The sequence below is a fragment of the Nicotiana sylvestris genome, chromosome 7, assembly GCF_000393655.2.
Source record: "Nicotiana sylvestris chromosome 7, ASM39365v2, whole genome shotgun sequence".
NCBI lineage: Eukaryota > Viridiplantae > Streptophyta > Magnoliopsida > Solanales > Solanaceae > Nicotiana > Nicotiana sylvestris.
In genome coordinates, this window is record NC_091063.1 from 157,085,698 (window position 1) to 157,107,482 (window position 21,785).

Below are 21,785 nucleotides of genomic sequence, written 5' to 3' on the forward strand. Positions count from 1 at the left end.
TCTTTAATCGTGTAAAAATTTGTGAATTGTCAGTTCATAAAAGTTAAACTCGTCATTGATTTGCTACACCATGCTACCAATAAAGGAGCAAAACGACAAAAGTTTAGACTGTTATCAGTCTCTTTATGACAACACACTTCAGCAACACACCATATATTTATGACCATTTCTTATTGTATAAACAAAGCCTAACACAGAAGTTAATGTCTTTTTTTCCTAACGTCCCATTGACTAATGACACAAAACGTCAATAAAGTTGTTAAAGCTCATCAATTAGATACAGTCTTTATTATGCAAGTGTAACGCCATAGATTTTCTGTTTCCCTTCTTTGTTTTATTCTCAACCTCAAACTTAATCTTGTTTTCTTTAATTACTACTTTACTAGTGTTAGATATCCAAAACCTTTTAACATCCAACCGGCCAGCCGGCTGCAAGTTTCCATCTGCATAAGGTAATCAAGAACATATAATATATACAATTTTTTAAATTGAAAAACAGTAACTTTAGATTTCCTAATTTGTTCTTTTATCTTGAAACTTGGGCACTGTATGTATTCTCATGTTTTGTTCTGTGAATTTGAAGCCATGAGTTTTAGTAGAGTTGATGATCCTGAACTATTCCTCAAGTTTCATAAACAGTAGTTTCCATATATGAGATTCTGATATCATAACTTTAGAAGTTTTAACCTTGTTTTCTCTACCTGAAAGGAAGATAACAGGGCATTTATAATGGAAACACCAAAGTCGAATTATCAACGAAGAGGAAGTATACCTCCTTTTTCGATGTCTCAAACGCTGTGGTCAAATGAAAAGTCATGCAGAGATTCGCGATCAAATGATGAAAAGGGGGTAAATGTGAAAGTTGTATTGCGTTGCAGGTATGAACTAAAACTTGCCATTGCTTATTCTACATGTTCTTACAACTACATGCTTCAATCTCAATCAAGTCGGGGACATTTATATGAATCTTCATTGTCCATATGTCGCTTCATTTAAAGTGCATTTTGTATTGTGAGGATTCATTATGAGTAACTAGCTTTATGCTAATTGTCGATTTACCACAACCCTCTTGCTTTATCTAGGCTTGAGACCGTCAATATGAGTAAGCTCACACATGTGGGATTCCACATGTTCTTATTTCTTAATACTAAAAAAATTGTATTCAGGTTAGGTATGGATAATCAAGAATCCTATGTTCTTTTACCAGACAAATTTGAACTAAATATTTTGTCTCACATGATCATTCATTACTGAGAGGTTAGAAGCTAAGTTGCTCGGACATAGGTGCAGGTGTCCGATACGGGTGCGGATCTAGAGGTCGGATCTTTCAAGAAGTAAATTCTAAGATACGGGGATAGGATCAGAGTACGGATATGAATGCGGGGATCCAGCTAAAAATAATTCAAAAACATAAAATTATAAAAATATCTCTAAATTATGAGAAATTTTGTGGACTACTTACGTATAACTTGTAAAGTGTGGATTTCTTTTTAATTCTCAAGTTGTAGAAAAGTAAAGGATTGATTTCCTAAATAAGGTAGGGTATTTTCTTCAAATTTACCTTAATTTTAGTTCTAATTTCGGGAATTAAAATTGTATCTCGTATCAAATTTTTCTGTCTGTTGTGGTCAAAGTACTCAAATTTTTTTGACCAAATCCAGTACAGATCCAATACCCATACCATACTAGTGTCGTGTTGACACGGGTGCGGCACCTAAACTGATGTGTCGGAGCAACTTAGGTTAGAAGCATATAACAGCAAAAGCAAGACATATAGGTGGGTCGACTCATCAAGTACCATTGAGCCTTACTAGCAAGTGATGTATTTGTGTTTCAGGCCTCCAAATGAGGATGAAATGAAGGTGAAAGGTCCCTCGGTGATCTCGTGCAACGAGCTGAAAAAAGAAGTTACTGCAACTTTGAACACAGCTACTAAGCAACTAAACAAAACCTCTGTCTTTGATAAGGTTTTCTTCTTATAATGTCTATGCTTAAATCTATTTTCTACCTTATACATCACTATGAAAATGTGTGTAGTTATGTATATTTGAACCCCTTTGATGCCACAATATTTGTTAGGTTTGTGGTCCATCATCTCAGCAAAAGGACTTCTATGATCATTCTGTCGCTCCTCTAGTTAATGAAGCTGTCGAGGGATATACTTGTACTATTTTTGCTTATGGCCAAACCGGAACAGGAAAAACTTACACAATGGAAGGGGAAGCAATTAAAGAGAAGGTTTTCTCTGATTCTCTCTTCTTTTATTTTGTTTTCCCCTTCAAATGTAACTGGTAAAGTTGTTTCCATGTGACCAGGAGGTCACGGGTTTGAGCCGTGGAAATAGCCTCTTGCAGAAATGCAGGGTAAGGCTGCATACAAGAAACCCTTGTGGTCCGGCCCTTCTCCGGACCCCGCGCATAGCGGGAGCTTTGTACACCGGGCTAACTCCCTCGAATGTAACTGTCATTTTGTTGGCTTATCGTTTTTTATATCCTTTTCAATGTTAATGCTTGTAGAATGGGGAGTTTCACAAGAATGCTGGAGTAATCCCAAGAGCAGTCCAACAAATTTTTGACATTTTGGAGTGCCAAAAGGCAGAGTACACTATGAAAGTTGCATATATAGAGATTTACAATGAGGAAATAACAGATCTTCTTTCGCTGGATGAGGAATCAAAATCGATAGAAGAGAAGCCGAGAAAGCCATTAGCCCTTATGGAAGATGGAAAAGGTGCAGTTTTCATCAGAGGCCTAGAAGAGGTGGCAGTGTCAACGGCAGATGAAATATACAAAATTTTGGAGAAAGGCTCTGCTAATAAGCATACAGCTGAGACGCTTCTTAATAAACAAAGCAATAGGTCTCATTCAATATTTTCCATCACCTTACAAGTTAAGGAATGCACGCCTGAGGGACTAGAACTGATAAAGTGTGGAAAACTAAATCTTGTTGACCTAGCAGGATCTGAGAACATTTTACGCTCGGGAGCGAAAGAGGTACAACACTAATGGAGCTTCTCCCGTCAATAATCTCCTCAGAATTATTAAAAATAGTTATTTTACTTATTTCACTTATGAGTTTAACTTCTATAGGCTAAAAAGGGCATCCTAGTGCACGAAGCATCCCGCGTTCACGCAGGGTCCAAGGAAGGGCCGCACATGTAGGCAGCCTACCCTAATGCAAACATCATTGGCTGATTCCACAGCTGGAACCAGTGACCTAAAAGTCTCCGAGACAACCTTAACTTCTATAGACTGACAGTGTAAAAGAAATACACTACCAGGTCACCTGTAACTACAAGTAACTGCCCATTACAAGTGGAACAAGTTACATAAATAATAAAGCAGACAACCAACTATAATAAGTTAAATTACACTGGAAGTGTAAAAATTCTTAATACAACGTATTTAAGTAAAATTATTCGTTTTATTACAGTGATAATTGAGGGTTGTAATGGAATTTACTTCTCTAAAATCCAGGGAAGAGCAAGAGAGGCTGGTGAGATAAATAAGAGCTTGCTTACTTTGGGCAGAGTCATCAATGCTTTGGTTGATCATTCTGGACATGTTCCATACAGGTATAAAACTAGTTTAATCATTATATAAACATTCCAATAGATGTTTTAATACAGAAGCAACTGTTGAAAAATGAGTGTTTGGATATCAGAGATAGCAAATTGACAAGGTTACTGAGGGATTCATTAGGAGGAAAAACAAAGACATGCATAATTGCCACAGTTTCACCATCCATTCAGTGCTTGGAAGAGACTCTCAGTACTCTTGAATATGCTAATCGTGCCAAGCAAATTAAAAACAGGCCAGAGGTTGTTCATTTTATTCTTTAAAAATTTGCTTTCGAACAATTTTATCCACCACAAATTTCATCCTCAAGTACTATTTCCAGGTCAATCGGAAGGTGACCAAATCTGCACTAATCACAGATCTGTATGTGGAGATGGACCGCCTAAAGCAAGGTTATAATGAGATCTATACTTTGAGAATTAATTAATTTATATGGTGTTATAACAGTAGACATTCTTCTTTGCTCTGTAGAATTACACGCAACGAGGGAGAAGAATGGAATCTACATACCACAAGACCGCTACTTGAGTGAAGAGGCAGCTCACAAGGTGCTTTTCCCATCAATATTTCTGGAGTGCAACTCTTGATCTGTAAAATAGGAACAAAGTTAATTGCTAAAATGCTTTTCTTTTTCCCCTTTTAGGCAATAGTTGAGAGACTGAAGTTCACAGAACTTGATTTAGAGTCCAAAAACAAGGTAAGTATCACCTGGTCTGTCGTGTAGGCAGCTTATGCAAGTCCTAATTTATTCCAAGATCATTGAGAAGTCACAGTTTCTGAGCAGAAACTGAGAGAGCTTCAGGATCTTTATGATTATCAGCGACAACTGACAGCAAATTTAACCGAAGAACTTGAGAGAACTCAGGTGGAATGTTACTTGAACAAGTTACTTCCCATGTCTCTTTTTTTAAATTAAGATAGCTAGAAAGTTGAAGATAACTAAACTTTCCAGCCTCTGTTTTATGGCAGAGAGAACTCAAGGAAGCTGAACAAGCTTTCAATGATCTAGAAGCTCAAAATAGTCGAGCGAAAGAGACGGTTCAAGAGAAGGATCATCTGGTATTTAATCTCATTAAATCTGGTGAGTTAAACTCTGAAGTGTGTCCCAAGCATCTCATTGAAATACAAAGATGAATCAAAGTATTCGTGAATCCTGCACCATGTAGGACTACTGATATGTCCATTAATAGCAAATTGGCATCTTAAAGTTCATTCTTGAAAGTACTGAAATCTGCAAATGTTACCTCTCGTCATTTAGAAAAGGCAATGACTGATAAAGCACTTGAGCTTCAAGCTGAAGTAGAGAATGCAGAATCAGAGATATCCACCTTGTTCGCCAAAATTGGTTCGTCTTACTATTTCTTATGTTCTTTATCTGGCTAGCATCAGTTTCTTCTTCTAACTTATGTTTCTTATAAAATAGAGAAAAGCAACAATAGGGAGGAGAGAAACAAAATTCTCGTGCAAAATTTCCGCAACAGATTAACTCAGCAGCTTGAAAGTTTAAAGAGAAACACTGCAGTTTCTGTAACCAAACAAGAGCAGCAATTGAATGTAATATTAGAAGATACCCAATCCTTCTTAGCTACTAAAAGGAGGGTACAGTAAAAAATCTTTGACATATGGTACTTTCATTATATGCAACCTGCAAACAGTACCAATCTTTCTTGAATTTAACGGCAGGCTACAGATGAGTTAAAGACTCAGCTCCAGAAGCTGAAAGACAAGTATAGCTCTGATATTCAGAATTTAGCTGTTTCGGCCCAAGAACTTAATGAAAATTCTCAGCTAGCTTTTAGCGAAGTCAATTCAGAAGTATCAAAGCATTCTTCTTCCTTTATGGATGTAAGTAAAGATCCTTCCTTCAGTCGGTGTTACTTAATTTACACCCTTTCATCACTCAATTTTTCCTGATTCCTAGTGCAGCTTTTTGCAAAGATTTCTGCCGATGTTAATTCTATACTCAACGGCCTGCAAGGTAACATAAGGGAACTTGAGGTGAAGATAAATGCTTTTGTGCAAAAGGAACAACAGGTATATAAGCATGCTACTAGATATTTTTATTTTTTTTATATAGTTGCTTTTGTGCTAACTTTGTTTATCTTTTCTCCATCTGTCAGAATCAAACAAGAAGATATCAAGGAATTCAATTAACCTCTGAAGTTCTCCTCAACTTTTTCAAGACTTTAAATTCATACATCTCAAAATTGAGACTAATGGATGAAAAATCGCAAACAATTAATCATCAGCAACTCTGCACCCTTGAAGAGAAGTTTGAGGTATTTTTTTGCTGTTTACCTTTGAAATGAAGAGATCGATCCTCGTCTCTTTTCACCCTTTGAATTAATTCTTTTAGGAGTTGGCTGCAAGTGAAGAACGACAACTGATAGAAAAAGTTGCAGAGCTTATGTCAGCTTCTAATACTAGGAAGAAAAAGCTGGTATGTGCTTCTTCATAACATCCTTCTACATCACAGCTTGAGAATGCTGTTCCATAAAGATTTATAATGTGAATGGAACTTAATACTAGTATCAAAGCCTTTTCATGGATTTTCTTATTCCTAAAAGCATTGAATTTCAGGTAGAATATTATCAAACACTTCCATTTTTCCTTTTCTTTAGGTTCAAACAGCAGTAAATGGCCTTAGAGAGTGCTCTAGTATCAAAACCAGAAATCTAAATGCTGAGTTCTCAAACATACAAGGTTGCACTAATTCTGCCTATGAAGAATGGACAAGCTATGTTGAAAGCACACAAGCCCAACATATCGAGGATTCAACTAGATTGGAATTTTGGAAAAGTAGCCTAGCAGGGCACATCGAATGCTGGTTGAGTTTGTTTATGATGATATACATTTATAAGAATTATATTTTGCTTTTGGATTGTATACCTTGAGAAAGCTATTAAATTTTTCATCTTAAATTTCAGCTTGGCAAAATCAAAGGGGGTCGAAGATGGATGGAGAAATGCCCAAGAATCCCTTCTTAGACGACAAACAAGAAATGTCAACTCAATTGATTGCATTATGAAGTAAGTTATCATTTTATGAATCAATTACTATCTTATCGAAGAACCTTATTTCGTTTTACCATTTTTACCTTCATATCTTCAGGAGTGCAATGGAATCAAATGGAAAGACCAGCACTCAGTTTTCCTCCACAGTGACTTCTATACTAGAAGAAACAGCTATTTCCAAGAGGAACCTTCTTTCAGCCATGGAAAGTATGTTGCCTGTGAATTTTTTCTTCCTATGATGCTGCAAGAGAACATTCTCTAGTCTTATTACCACAGAATCATGCAGTTGAAACTGATGCAGGTTTGCTGAAACTTGATCATAATGAATGTGAGAAGATTTATTCAGTTATATATCCTTGTGTTGAGGATATGAAACAAATGAAAGACAGTCATTCCTCCAAAGTATCCGAGATTGCAGAAAATGCAGGAAAAGCATTGACAGATGAGTACAAGGTAAAAGCTCAGAAAACCATCCAAGTGTAAATGATTTTTGCCATTAACAGTTTAATACTCAGTCAACTTACACATTATCACTAGTAGAATATATAATTTCAGATAGTTAAAAATTTCTCTTCGTCATTTAGAGAAAAATTTCCGTTAAAAAGTTCTAGCGCCACTCTTGTATTGAGGGCTGCTGGAATAGGCAAGAATACCATTTCGATGGAAAATATCATTTGGGAATTTCCATCGAGATACCTGAACATGACATTGGTCATCTATTAAAAAGATTTTAGGTTTCTTAAATCTTAAGTATTATTTTACCATTCTTCACATCCTATCTTCAACCAAGGCCTTTCTGCTTCCTATGAAATTTTATAGACATGAGTGTTATACTAACAATATATTCTTTTGTTCTCAATAATCAGGTTGATGAACCATCATGCTCAACTCTGAGGAGGAAAAGAGTTAGCGTTCCAAGCAGGGAATCTATCAAAAATCTCAGAACTCCTTTACTCGAGGAGTCACTCAAGTCGTTTCAAGGCAATGGAATAGCAAAGCGAGCTAACAGAATGTAAATCCAACTAGAGGGGCATGAGGATGTTGAGTTGAACTAATAATGTTCTTTTGAAGTAGGATAACAAATTTAGAGATTGATCAATTGATGTTTATATCTGTTGATGTGTAGTGTTTTAGTAAAAGATAAAAAAGCATGTCATCTTGTGAATTTGGAGCCTCAGAAGATCAATGTTTCTTTATTTTGAAGTGTTATAGTCATATTAGAATACTTTGATTAGAAACTTCACATAATATGCACCACAAAATTACAATATGTAAGTATCCATTCCATTATAGTTGAAATACTTTGGCACCCAAGGGTGTGGCCTAGTGGTCAATGAAGTGGGTTAGAACCATGAGGTCCCAAGTTCAACTCCCAACAGAGACAAGCCTTGGTGGATAGAGTTACCTGATACTTGTTTGCTAGTGGGAGGCAGCAGGTGTCCCGTGTAATTAGTTGAGGTGCGCGTAAGTTAGTCCGGACACAACGGTTATCAAAAAAAAAAATAGTTGAAATACTTTGAGGTAAACAAGGGTCCTGGAAATCTAGAACTGATGTATTACATCTATAATAACATCCTTACACAGGTTGATGAGCCGTTTCCACCAGAAACAAAGAACATGTTGGGCAAAAACTCACAAGTCATATATGTGCACATGCATTAACCCAGATAGCCACCTGAGGTCGTTTCAGTCTAAGGCCAAAGCTTCGAAGCAGTTTGAGCAACTAGTTATAATATCCTTCTGTTTGCAATGAATTTTCTGAAGTTAGTCCGCAGTGCCCTCGTCCTACTCTTTATGGACCATGTGATGTCATATTGGAAATCTGTTTCTTATGGATGACCACGAAAATAGGCCCAAGACGCAATTTCTTCTAAAATTTACGCATTAACCACTTTCTTAGAGCAAATAGTCCAAAGCTTCACTTACAATTTAGTGAACCTCCAAACCACAACAACTAACTACGAGTCTAGCCAAAGAGAAGACATCAGCTTTGATTCCTACACCTCCAGGCAACATAGGTGCTGCATCTCTTAACAAACAGTAATGAGTTGTTCATTTGTGTTTGAGAATACGATGAGTATGGCCTTCCCTTGATACCTTTCTGGTATACCTATATAGAGGAGCAATCACAGATTTCCAACCATAGGGGGCTGCATATGAGACAGCCCTATCGGGTATCAAGTAATGGTTCTGAGAGTTCGTACAGCTCGTGATTCGTTTAATCTGTTGCTTAAGGTGGTACACTGCATCAATTCGTCTAGGAAGACTACAAATATTGGAAGTGTCTCTTGGCCTTTTTTCAGTCAGTAAGCATAGATTCAACAAATTTCACAAGAGTTTTGCCTGAAAGGATGCCTCAGGAGATGCTTCTTCCTCAACATGGTGACCATTTAGTGAGAAAGGAGTGGACCTACCCATGACTAGCTTTTGCTGTGACCTTCATACAGTGCAAGGCCCTGCTCTTACTAGTGATGTTCTTGATGTGAACACTCTCACAGAACTCTACTGATCAAATCTTGAAGTGACTCCTTGGTTTTCTAAAATACCAAAGTCTCGAGGGAGCGGTAAATAGCTTCCTTAAACAAGGATTCATTCACTCCTTAAAAGCAGTAAAGCCATCTTACATTTCCAGAGATCTAAGTTCTAAAGTTTGATTGCAATTCCACTTTTCTCCCTGTTGCTATCTTCATCTCTTTCTCTATTCCAAATTGGCAGCCATCTTCCTTGGTGTCTTCAGTTAATCTGCAATCTGATAATTGAACTACAACTCTATATGAAATAATGGCAACTTGTTCTTTGGAAAACAGCAGACTGCTTTGACCATTTCACAAGAATATTTGCTGCTTCCCTGTTTCTCTAGTCAAGCTTGTCGCAAATTTTTCGTAACTTCACTTTCCAGACCTCCTACTATTTTGAAAACCAACTCAAACACCTGCATAAGTAAAATGTGGTTTTGTAAGGGTGCAACTCCACAATGTGGACATTGCAAGAAGTGTATATCCATTACTCATCTCATCCAAATGTTTTACTCCTAAAACTTAAATATGAAGGGGCAAATAGTCATCATCCAGCATCTGTAGCCACAGTTCATCTAGCATGGAGTATATTCTGTCCCTTTTTGGGTGCATACAGTCCTCAGCCAAGAAGACATGGATCCGGTCCTTGACTTCAATCCAGCTTTGACCTGGAACCTTTTTGACACCTTTTTGTCTCATCAGACCCCTCAGTGATGCAACATCCTTCCAACTTCCAGTAGAAGCAAAAATGTTACAGAGTAACACATGCGCAGCAGAATTCGAGGGATCAATCTCCAAAATTTTCTCTGCGGCTCGTTTGCCCACATCAAGATTGTTACGTGTTTTGCAAGCAGCTAACAAAGTTTTCCACATCACAATATCAGGATCAAGTTCCATTTGATTGATAAAAGCTTCTGCTTCTTCTATGCAGCCAGCACGGGCAAGCATGTCAACCACACAGCAACAATGCTCTCTAGTCGGTACAATACCAAACTCCGTTTCCATGGCTCTGAACAACTGCCACCCTTCTTTGACTCGTCCAACATGACTACAAGCAGTCAAAACACCGACGAAGGTAACTTGGTTTGGCTTGACAGCTAAATATCTCATCTTCTGGAAGAGATCTAGAGCTTCTTCTCCGTATCCAAACTGAGCATACCCCACTATTAAACTGCTCCATGAGACCGCATCAGGGTTCTTCATACTATCGAAGAGCTTCCTAGAGCTTGTCATATTTCCACATTTCACATACATGTCAATTAAAGCATTCATGACGCATATATCTTCACTTAGCCCATTTTTCATGGCATAGCAACAAACCTGGTCTCCTACTTCCAAAGAGGCTACTTTTCCAGAAGCCCCAAGCATATTAACTAATGTAATATGATCAGGCTTATTAGAAGAAAGAAGCATCATTTTAAATAATGAGAAGACTTCTCCAGACTCACTCTGTTGTAGAAAAGCGGTAAGAATGGCGTTCCACGAGACTAAATCTGCCTTGTTTTGTATCTCATTGAATATTTTATATGCATCCGGAAGATCTGAACAGTTGGCATACGTTGAAAGTAATGTATTAGAGACGGAAATCTCTAAATCAAAGCCACTCTTGATAACATAGCAGTGCACTTGCTTTCCTAGAAACAGAGCAGATGGACTTACAAAGGCACAAAGTAAAGAACGAACTGTGACATCATCTGGGGTCAACCTCAAAGTTCTCATTTGAGAAAAGAGAGATATAGCTTCCTCGGGATCACCTCCGTATGCAAATCCCGCAATCAGAGCATTCCAGGATACAAGATCCGGGTTTCCTATTTGGTAGAATGCAGTTCTTGCAGAACGCAACCATCCACATCTGGCATACATGTCAGTAACAGCACAACCAACAAAAGCATCAAAACTGAGCCCAAATTTTATGCTTAAACCATGTATTTGTCTTCCATATTCTGCTTGTGCAAGACTTCTACAGGCACTAAAGACGCTTCCAAAAATGAATTCATTCAGTTTGTAAATTCCCCGACCAAGCATCTCCCTGAAGCAAGACAGAGCTTCTAATTCATAGCCAAGCTGTGAATATCCAGCAACCATTGAGCTCCATGAAATCAAATCCTTCGATTTAATACGCAAGAACACTGCCAATGCCTCATTAATTCGACTAAACTTTGTATACATCGCAATCAATGCATTCTGAGCAATAAGGTGGGAACCAGGTTCTGATTTAATGACATGCCCGTGCAACAGCTTCCCTAACTCCACCTGATTCATATACGAGCACGCTTTGATTACGCTCCCAAACGTAAACTGGTCCGGTATAAGACCACACTGTCGCATTTGAAAGTAAAGATCTACAGCTTCCTTCTCCTGACCGTTTTGCGAGTACCCAGCAATTATCGAAGTCCAAGAGACCAAATTTCGTTCAAGCATTTCATCGAACATCTTTCTAGCATCGCTCAATGACCCACATTTACCATACATATTCAATAAATGATTTTGAAAAATCATGTCTGGTTGATAATTGGATGATAATATATGATTATGAACTTTTCTTGCATACTGCAGGGATCTAAGAGACGAGCACGCGGATACTAGCTGAGCATACGTGCTTGGATACAAACTGAAAGATGTGTTCCTTTGTAACAACTCGAATGTCTCTAGAGCTTGTTTAAACAACTTTTGCTTACATAAGAAGATTATATGATCATTACTTGACTGTTCATTGTTGAAAGAAGTATGTATGCTGTGATTGACATAGCTCCGGATTGATCCTAACCTTTTCATCATTGTGAAATAATTTGAAGAAGCAATTGGACAATGATCAATCAGTCATTCAACTACACCTCAATCCCGACCTAGTTGCAATCCTCTGTATCCACTCCGCTTCATTCGCCACTTGATTCGAATATTTTCATTCTGCAAAAGCAAATAGAAAATGAAATATATGAACCTCACAAGACAATTTGCTTGTTTTAGAGTGAAAAGCACTTCTAACAAGAGCCAAAAAAAAAATTCTGCTATAAAATGTATCTTTCACGTAATGAAGAACAACTTCTGACCGCCGGAGAAGAGATTCGACGGAGAACCAGATACAGTTACTCCGACGTCGTTTAAATTGGCGGGCCAAATGTCGGGTTACTTGATCGGACGAAAATACCCCTGCGCTAGACTTATAATAAGTCCAACCTTCGTAAACGTGCTCAGCTATCTCCGTAAACGCCCTACGCTCAGCTTTCTCCATGCCCTACGCTCCGCTTTCTCCTCCTATTTCACCATAAAATCGCAGAAGATTATCCGCAAAACAGTAAGTTCTAACTAATTTTTTAGACCGTTTGGCTTAGTTGATTTAGAGCAGCTCATAGCTGTTTTAAAAATTAAGTAATTATGTGTTTGGATAAAAGTGCTGAAATTAATAATAAGCAATTGAAGAACTGGATATATGAAGAGTTTTATTTTTAAAAAGAAGTATTTTAGGGATAGAATAGTAAATATTTTGGTCAAATTTAAAGTGCTTATAAGCTGAAATTTGATAAGTTGGGGAGACCAACTTATGGTTTTTGGCTTATAAGCACTTAACTTATAAGCACCTTTAATTTTACCAAACGCGTATATAAGTCAAAAAGTACTTATAATTCAGTTTGACCAGCTTATAAGCTTAGCCAAACTCTCTCTTAATCAATTGTGTGCTCTCTTTTAAAAGGCAGAATTGGGACTCGTTCGGGCTTGCCCCATGGCGGAGCACTCGTACAATGCCCCTGGGCTTATGTGTGAGGTTTAGTTTCGCGAGACTTACGCCTCGGCCGTCGGGCTTACGCCTCGCAATGCCTAGTGTACAAGACTCGCCTAATAGAACTTTATGCAATTATACGTAACTAACCTTGTAAATCTTCAAATTTTTTTAATAAATCGTTGACTATTCAAAATTATTTTTTTTAATCATAAATCATTAAGTTGAGAGTATTTTATGTCATAATCAAAATAAAAATTATTACACGTTATCCACTAAGAATGTTGTGATAGTAAATTTTAAATAAATATTTTATTTAAAAAGTATTTATTTATTAACTTTTATTCTTTATTATATAATAGTCCATAATTATTTTATAATTATTTTTTAAAATATTATTTTTTATATTTACGAGATACAATACTTACTAATTTAATAGCTCAGTATTAGCTAGTAACTATTTAAAAATAATTAATTATCATGTTATTATTATGTGTCACTTTATTAAGTTGTTGAAACTTGAAAATAAATGATGCTAGAGAATCATATTTAAATTGTGAATTATGTTATTATATAAATTCTCTTTTAAATAAAAAGCATATTAATAAAAGGAGTATTTTTTTAAAAAAATATATCAAATTATAATATCGAAATACTTTCAAGATTCAATATTCCTTAAGAGATACGTATAAGATTTCATATCGAATACATTACTTTTGATGTTTGAGTTATAACGACGTTGCAGCTAATTTGCATATTATGATATATGTCATACTTTTCATATTATTCATAGTTGAATTATAATTCATAAATATTTTAAATAGATTATTTGTTATAATTTATGATTTTAATGTAATTTTATATTTATTTTTTATTTTGTTCTATCTTAAAATCCTTAAAATTTATAAAATTTGAAGATCTGTGGGACTTACGCCCCATGTCTCAAGTTTTACGCCTTGCCTCGTCAGAGGTAAAACGCCTCGCCTCACGCCCCCGCCTTTTAAAACATTGATTGTGTGCATGTAATCACGAACTACGGAAAACTTCCACATATTTCTGTGTTTTTGTGTGTTTGGGTAAATTTCTCCTTGACAATATATATTCGATTTTTTGTGTAATAATATGTATTCAAAATTTATTTTTGGTATTAGTATTTGTTAATTTGATTATAGAACAAACTTAAAATTTTATTATGTAATATTAATTTCAAAGTGTCAAGAACAGAGAAAGCATGAAAGAAACTGAAGAATGACTATCCCAATTACTTGATTCAAATACATCAGATACATTGGTATTTATACACAAGAGAAACAAGAGATGGAAGGAAGTAAAATATCCTACACTAAATGTAAATCCTGCAAAATATTCTTCATATATTCTATAACTAATGCTACACAACATTCTACACTAAATGTAGAATATTCATAATAATATCCCATATATTCACCATATCGAGAATATATTAATGTAGATATTCTACAATATGATATTCTACAATCTGTTCATTATGCTAACATCCCCCCTCAAATTGATGCTGGTGGATCAAAAAGCATCATTTTGCCTACTAGAAACTGATGATGCTGTCGTGCCATTAATTTTGTAAACACATCAGCTATTTGAAGATCACTGGATACATATGGAAAAGTAATGACTCTTCTATCTACAACTTCTCTTATAGAATGACAGTCCACTTCAATATGCTTGGTTCTTTCGTGATAAACTGGATTGGTTGCAATCTGAATGGCACTTGTGTTATTAGCATGGAGAGGAGTAGGACTAGATTGAGGAAATCCAATTTATGCAAGTATACCACGAAGCCAAATAATTTCGGAGCAAGCAGTCGACATTGCTCGATATTCAGACTCCGTTGAAGATTTTGAAACACGATCTTGCTTCTTGCTCTTCCAAGATATCAAAGAATCTCCGAGAAACATGCACCATTCCGTGACGGAGCGGCAAGTATCAGGACATCCAGCTAGGGCTGTGCATTTGGATAGGATATCCGAAATCCGATCCGATCCACTCTATTTCGGATTTTCGGATTTCAAATTTCGGATTTTCGGATTGGATATGGATTGTGTTTTATGAAATTTCGGATTTTCGGATTGGATTCGGATTGGTATGATTTTAATCCGATCCGATCCGATATCCGAATTATATGTACCTATATAAATACACACTAAAATTTTAGGGTTATGCTTATTCATTTTTCACACACCCCCTCACTCACTTAGATTTTTCCGCCTCTCTTGCACCTCTCTTCTCTTCAGTGAAGACTAAAAGAGTCTCAATGACTCAAACTTCCGATTTTACTTTGATTTTATGTCTCTTTCTTCCGCCTCTCTTCTCTTCTCTTCTTTCTTTTATGTCTATTTCATGTTCTATTCTTCAACTTTTGATTTTTTTGTTTGTTTTGGTAGATGGAATATGAGATAGAGACACCGAATGAACTTTAAATTGTTGAAATTTCTTGTGACAATCCGATCCGACAATCCGAAAAATTATCTGATCCAAAGTTTAAAATCCGATCCAATCCAATGTTAATTCGGATAGGATTCGGATTGCCCTTTCCAGAATCCGAAATAGGCTAAATCCGATCCAATCCGATCCGTGCACAGCCCTGCATCCAGCCCAATCAGAATCACTAAATGCATTAAGCTGAATATGAGAACCACTAGGAAAGAATAATCCACGAGTTGATGTTCCTGAGAGATATCGAATGATGCGACGAACTGCCACCAAATGTAGATGACGGGGAGTCTGCATAAATTGACTGACTTGTTGAACTACAAAAGAGATATCAGGCCGAGTAATAGTAAGATAATTTAGGCTCCCAACTAGTTGTCGAAATAAAGTTGGATCAGGAAGAAGATCCCCTTCATTGCGATGATACTTTACATTCAATTCCAATGGAGTATCAACAGAGGAAGATTCTTGAAGACCAGACAAAGCAATCAAATCCTGAGTATATTTGTGCTGGTTTAAGAACACACCTAAAGAATTATAATGAACTTCCAACCCCAAGAAATATGTTAGAGTACCAAGATCTTTCATGTGAAAAGAATCCTTAAGCTTCTGTTGGAGGCTAGCGATTAATAAAGAATCAGTTCCTGTTATAATGATGTCATCCACATATACCAGAAAAAGAACACAACCTGTAGACGTTTTCCGAAGAAACAAAGATGAGTCATATTCACTTTGTTCAAAAGAGAAGTGAAGCAAAGTAGATTGAAACTTGTCAAACCAAGCTCTGGGAGCTTGTTTTAATCCATACAAAGACCGCTTCAACTTGCAAACATTTGATGTAGGTGATGAAAACAAACCATGTGGAGGTTTCATATAAATATCTTCTTTCAGATCACCATGAAAAGCCTTTTTTACATCCATTTGATGAAGAGGCCAATTCTGTGAGGCAACAATGGCAATAATAGTTCGCACCGTAGTCATTTTTGCTATTGGTGCAAAAGTCTCCTCATAATCCACACCATACTCCTGTTTGTTACCAAGAACAACCAAGTGAGCTTTGTACCGATCTAGAGTTCCATCAGAATGAAGTTTAATTGAATAAATCCATTTACATCCAATTGGATGGACATTTGAAGGACATGAAACAATGTCCCATATGTTATTTTCTTTAAGAGCCAAAAGTTCTTCCTCCATTGCTTTCTGCCAACATTCATGCTTGAAAGCTTGTGAGTAACAAGTTGGAACAGAAATAGTGGATAAAGTAGAGGAAAAACCATACCAATTAGGAGTATTTCGTTCTATGGTAGATCACCGAGTAGGCTCAAAAGGAGCAGGCCTTGAAGATATCTCATATTCTGATTGTGGAGCAGTCTCAGGTGGCGGATCAGTTTCGCAATGGGGTAAAGTTGGGCAATGTTGTTCATACACATATCCAGGTTTGAACCGCTTAGAAGAAAATGACAAATCCTCAAAAGTAGGAAGAAGAGGAGAAACATAAGATGACTCAACATGAGTAGGAAAGAAATATTGATTCTCAAAGAAAACAACATTTCTGGAAATACGAAATTTGTCGGAACTTGGATCATTGCAAATAAATCCTTTCTGCGAAGTGCTATAACCCATAAAAGCACATTTAGTAGACTGAGCAGAAAGTTTATTGCGTTGAAAAGGAGGCAAATGCACAAAACAAACACAACCAAATGTATGAAAATTATGATAGTTAGGATTATGGTGATAAAGACGATAATATGGAGACTCAAGATTTAACACTTTAAATGGTAGTTTATTAATCAAATATACAGTAGTAGACAAAGCTCCCACTCAGTATTTAGATGGGACAGAGGACTCAATCAATAAAGTACGAGTTACATCTAAAAGATGACGATTTTACGCTCAGCAACCCCATTTTGTTGTGGTGTATATGGACAAGAGCGTTGTGAGACGATTCCTTTCTCAAGCAAAAAATTATTGAATTCATGAGACATATATTCTCCACCAGAATTAGATCTTAATATTTTGATGCATGTAGAAAATTGAGTCTCGATGTAAGCCAAAAATGTCTTGAATATGGAAAATACCTCATATTTGGAATGAAGAAAATACACCCATGTAAACCGACTATAATCATCTATGAATATCACAAATTACTTAAAATGAGCATGAGAAATAATTGGTGAAATGCCCCAAACATTACTGTGAATGACATCAAAATACGTTTTAGCACGACTACCAAAATTAGGAAAAGGAAGAGTTTTACTTTTTCCTAATTTACAAGTAGATCAATCAAATGCAGCAGCTAAAAACTAATTTTTATTTCTCAATAAACCAGAATTTGATAAATGAGACAACACTATAGAATTTGGATGTCCTAGAGGCTTATGCCAAACCTCCATTTCACTAGCTGTAGAAGTACAAGCAAAAGACAGAACACGAGGAATGGAAAAACGTATAGGAAACAATCTTCCAAATTTAGGCCCCTTTGCGATTATCGTCCCCGACACCTGATCCTGCACAAGGCAACCATTACGAGAAAAATTCACATCACAATTATTATCTACCAATTGGCCAACTGAAATAAGACTAGTTGAGAGCTTTGGTGATACAAAATATTCTTGAAAGTTTGAGTACTATCCCCAACCTTGGTAATGGGTAAATTACTACCATTCGCAATCTGAATTTGTGATGGACCATGATAGTCACGTACATTTTTTAGCATGCTAGTTGAGTTTGTCATATGATTGGAAGTGCCAGAATCAACAAGCCAAAAATTAGATGTAATATCGTTACCTTGTAGCCCCAAAGCTGAAAAGGCTGACACAATCATTTGTTGTACCATTTCAGGAGTAAGAACTTGTCCAACTGTTGGAGTAGCAAACTAGTTGCTAGTTCCAGTTGAAGATGAGTGATCATCAATCGAACCATTTATCCCAGCTTGAAAAGCATTGATCTTACGGTTTTGAGGACGTGTGGGATACTCTTTGATAATATGCTCGTGCTGCTAACAATAATTGCAGAACTTCTTACTACAATTGCTAGCAATATGACCATATTTTTGCAATTGTAGCATTGCGTGGTGCTCATATCCCTGCCTTTCTTTTTCCTTGAGCAGCAAATGCAACAGTATGAACACTTTCTTGCTTGAAAGCATTTTGTGTGAAAAAACGCTTCTCTTCCCGAAGTAATTCCCTAAAACAAACATCCAAAGAGGGAGGCGGGTCACGATTCATTAAGTTAGAGCGAACACTCTCAAAATCATATCGCAGTTTCATCAAAAATTGGTCTCGCTTGCTTTGCTCATGAACTGCTTGAATTATAGATAGAGATTCAGCATGTATTTTAGCATAAACAATATCAGTAAATTCAGCCCATAAGTTCTGAAATCCAGAAAAATAATCCTAAACAGAGAGACCTCCTTGAGAGTAATTAGCAATTTCGTGCTCTAGCTGAAATCGTCTTGCGCTATTGTCTTGGTTGTAAACCTTTTGTAAATAATCCCAGTAGACTTTGCAGTCTTGTACGACCTGAGATTAAGAATAATAAGAGGGTCAATTGACCCTAAAATCCATGTCATTACCCGAGCATCTTTGACCTTCCACTGACCTAACTTTGTAAGATCAGTAGGAGCAGGATCACTTCCATCTATATGACCCCATAATTCTTTTCCTGTGACAAATAATTGAAATTGAAATTCCCAAGCAGAATAATATTTTCCAGTGAAACGAACACTGAAGGACTCAAACTGATGTGAAGTCATGTTTTTGAATAGAGAAAATCAAAAACACAATGATACGGAAAAAATAGCTAGAATAACCAAGACCAAAAGCCCTAGATGCTTAGGACTGCTTGTTGACGAAAAATCAAGAGAACTAAACTTTCAAAAAAAACTTTTTGAAAGGAACCACAGATGAAAGACACTAAGAATCAAAACTATGAAAAGAAGGTTCCGATACCATGTCAAGAACAGAGAAAACATGAGAGAAACTGAAGAATGACTATCTCAATTACTTGATTCAAATACATCAGATACATTGGTATTTATACACAAGAGAAATAAGAGATGAAAGAAAGTAAAATATCCTACACTAAATGTAAATCCTACAAAATATTCTTCATATATTCTACAACTAATGCTACACAATATTCTACACTAAATGTAGAATATCCCTAATAATATCTCATATATTCATCATATCAAGAATATGTTAATGTAGATATTCTACAATCTGATATTATACAATCTGTTCATTATGCTAACACAAAGTGTGTCCTGAATTAGCATTTTCTATTGATTTAAGACGTCGTGTCCTTAAGTTCATGAGCGTTGTGTAAATATTTAGTTCAAAGTGTAGAATGAATTAGCACCTTCTATTGTAAACTTTAGGACATCGTGTCCTTAAGTTCATGAGTGCTGTAAAAATATTAAGTTCAAAGTGTGTCCTAAATTAGCACCTTCTATTTATAAACTTTAGGACATCATGTCATTAAGTTCATGAGTACAGTGTAACTATTAAGGACAAAGTGTCCTGAATTAACACCTTCTATTGATAAACTTTAGGACATCATGTCCTTAGCTTCATGTGTGCGGTGTAAATATCAAAAACAAAGTATCTTGAATTAGCACCTTCTATTGATTTAAAAAAAGAAAAAAAAATGCCTTTTAAATTATCAAACTTCATCATAAAGTACATAACTACTATTTGAAAGCTTAAGGGAGAATATTTTGATACTGATTTTTTGAGTGTATAATTTGTATGAATTCTTTCTCACATCATTATCCTCAATATAAATATCAGGTTTTCCCCTAAAAAATTAAAAATAATATCAAAGTTAGAAAACTTAAAATTCAGGATAGTTAGTCCTCAATTCCTAATTAGCTGCTTATAAGTTCAGGACAGTTAGTCCTGAACTTAAAGTTAAAAGCTCCAAAATTTAGAACACTTAGTCCAGAACTTAAAGTTAGAAGGTTAAAAGCTTAAAAATTTTGGACACTTAGTCCTCAATTCCTAATTAGCAGCTTATAAGTTCAAGAATAACTTAAAGTTAGATGCTCAAAAGATCAGGACAGTTAGTCCTCAATTCCTAATTAGCTGCTTATAAGTTTAGACTTAAAGTTAGAAGCTCAAAAATTTAGGACACTTAGTCTTGAACTTAAAGTTAGAAGGTTAAAATCTCAAAAATTCAGGATAGTTAGTCCTCAATTCCTTATTAGCTGTTTATAAGTCCAGGACCGTTAGTCCTGAACTTAAAGTTAGAAGCTCAAAAATTAGGACACTTAGTCCAGAACTTAAAGTTATAAGATTAAAAGCTTAAAAATTTAGGACATTTAGTCCTCAATTCCTAATTAGCAACTTATAAGTTTAGGAATAGCTTAAAGTTAGATGCTCAAAATTCAGGACAGTTAATCCTCAATTCTGTGATGACCCAAATGGTCATCACTTGTTTTAGAAATAAACTCTGTGTTCCGAGGCCTTAAAACCTCCTTTTTGTCTCACCTCGATTTGTGTACGTAGTCCGGGCGTGTATCCGGAAAGCCATTATGTGAAAATGGTGAATTTTGCTTTTGGAATGAATTTAGGTTGACTTCGATCAATATTTTGGGAAAACGGACCCGAACCCGTGATTTGACGGTCCCGGAGGGTCCATACGAAAATATGGGACTTGGGCATATGCCCGGAATCGAATTCTGAGGTCCCAAGCCCGAGAAACAAATTTTTGAAGAAAATTGTTTAACTAAAAAATTTAGAGTTTTTGGAAATTTGAATGTAATTGAATTTAATGGTATCAGGCCCGTATTTTAGTTCCGGAGCCCGGAACAAGTCTTATATGTGATTTAAGTTGAGCTTGTAAAATTTGGTAGGAAACGGACTTGAAATGACGTGAATCGAACCTTCGATTGTTAGAATTTGAACTTAAAAGTTCATGAGATTTTTCTTTGATTTTTATGCTAAATTCATAGTTATTGATGTTATTTTGATGATTTGATCGCACGAGCAAGTCCGTATGATATTTTTGGACTTGCGTGCATGTTTGGTTTGGAGCCCTTAGGGCTCGGGTGAGTTTTGGATAGGTCACGGAGTGAAATTTGGATTTAGGAAATTGCTGGTATGTAGCATGTCTGCAGGCTTCGCAATTGCGAAGCCTGGCTCGCAAATGCAAAATAGTATCGCAAATGCGAAAGATGACCTGGGCTGCCTTGGTCGCAAATGCAACGTACATACCGCAAATGCGATGTCGCATTTGCAAAGGGTCCCTCGCAAATGCGAAGGGGACCGGATTCCTTCAGTGTCGCAAATGCGACAAAACCTTCGCACTTGCAAAGTCAATAGTTTCTGAGGGGTTCGCAATTACGAACCCTGGTCGCTATTGCGACATCTGCAATCTGCTAAATCATAACTTAGACGCATTTTCAACCATTTTTCAAACTTTTTCCAAACCTAAACACCTTTGGGCGATTTTTCAAAGACAAGTACTCTTCCAAATCGATTGTAAGTCA

The 21,785-nt window shown here is 36.2% G+C and overlaps 2 protein-coding genes and 2 long non-coding RNA genes across 8 annotated transcripts; 1 reads left to right on the top strand and 3 right to left on the bottom strand.

Moving 5' to 3' along the window:
• Positions 1-217: 217 nt before the first annotated feature.
• Positions 218-7,795, top strand: LOC104234999 (kinesin-like protein KIN-5D). 4 transcript variants are annotated; one of them, XM_070150517.1, is made up of 23 exons: positions 218-452; positions 709-878; positions 1,838-1,967; positions 2,080-2,238; positions 2,517-2,993; positions 3,477-3,574; positions 3,664-3,820; positions 3,901-3,970; positions 4,050-4,126; positions 4,222-4,275; positions 4,363-4,443; positions 4,548-4,659; positions 4,837-4,923; positions 5,002-5,132; positions 5,262-5,423; positions 5,505-5,612; positions 5,699-5,857; positions 5,935-6,018; positions 6,200-6,405; positions 6,506-6,607; positions 6,690-6,799; positions 6,879-7,045; positions 7,459-7,795. In XM_070150517.1, exons 2-23 carry the CDS (start codon positions 730-732, stop codon positions 7,606-7,608), a joined length of 3,030 nt encoding a protein of 1,009 aa, XP_070006618.1. In that variant the 5' UTR covers positions 218-452; positions 709-729; the 3' UTR covers positions 7,609-7,795. The 4 variants fall into 4 exon arrangements, with proteins under 4 accessions (XP_070006618.1, XP_009786965.1, XP_009786968.1 ...); XM_009788663.1 differs by having other exon boundaries at positions 219-452; positions 5,002-5,177; XM_009788666.2 differs by having other exon boundaries at positions 219-452; positions 5,002-5,177; positions 6,894-7,045.
• Positions 3,461-4,998, bottom strand: LOC104234998 (uncharacterized). The gene is made up of 4 exons (XR_713104.2): positions 4,823-4,998; positions 4,287-4,731; positions 4,089-4,166; positions 3,461-3,555 (listed from the first exon to the last, which is right to left on the bottom strand). It is a non-coding gene; the product is annotated as an uncharacterized lncRNA (long non-coding RNA).
• On the bottom strand, positions 5,066-12,418 carry LOC104234997 (uncharacterized). 2 transcript variants are annotated; one of them, XR_713103.2, is made up of 4 exons: positions 12,159-12,418; positions 11,876-12,015; positions 6,676-6,833; positions 5,066-5,549 (listed from the first exon to the last, which is right to left on the bottom strand). It is a non-coding gene; the product is annotated as an uncharacterized lncRNA (long non-coding RNA). The 2 variants fall into 2 exon arrangements; XR_011400847.1 differs by having other exon boundaries at positions 11,876-12,418.
• LOC138872467 (pentatricopeptide repeat-containing protein At3g53360, mitochondrial) lies at positions 8,134-11,720 on the bottom strand. The gene has a single exon (XM_070150518.1). The coding sequence runs from the start codon at positions 11,605-11,607 to the stop codon at positions 9,631-9,633; it is 1,977 nt and encodes a 658-aa protein (XP_070006619.1). The 5' UTR covers positions 11,608-11,720; the 3' UTR covers positions 8,134-9,630.
• Positions 12,419-21,785: the final 9,367 nt, after the last annotated feature.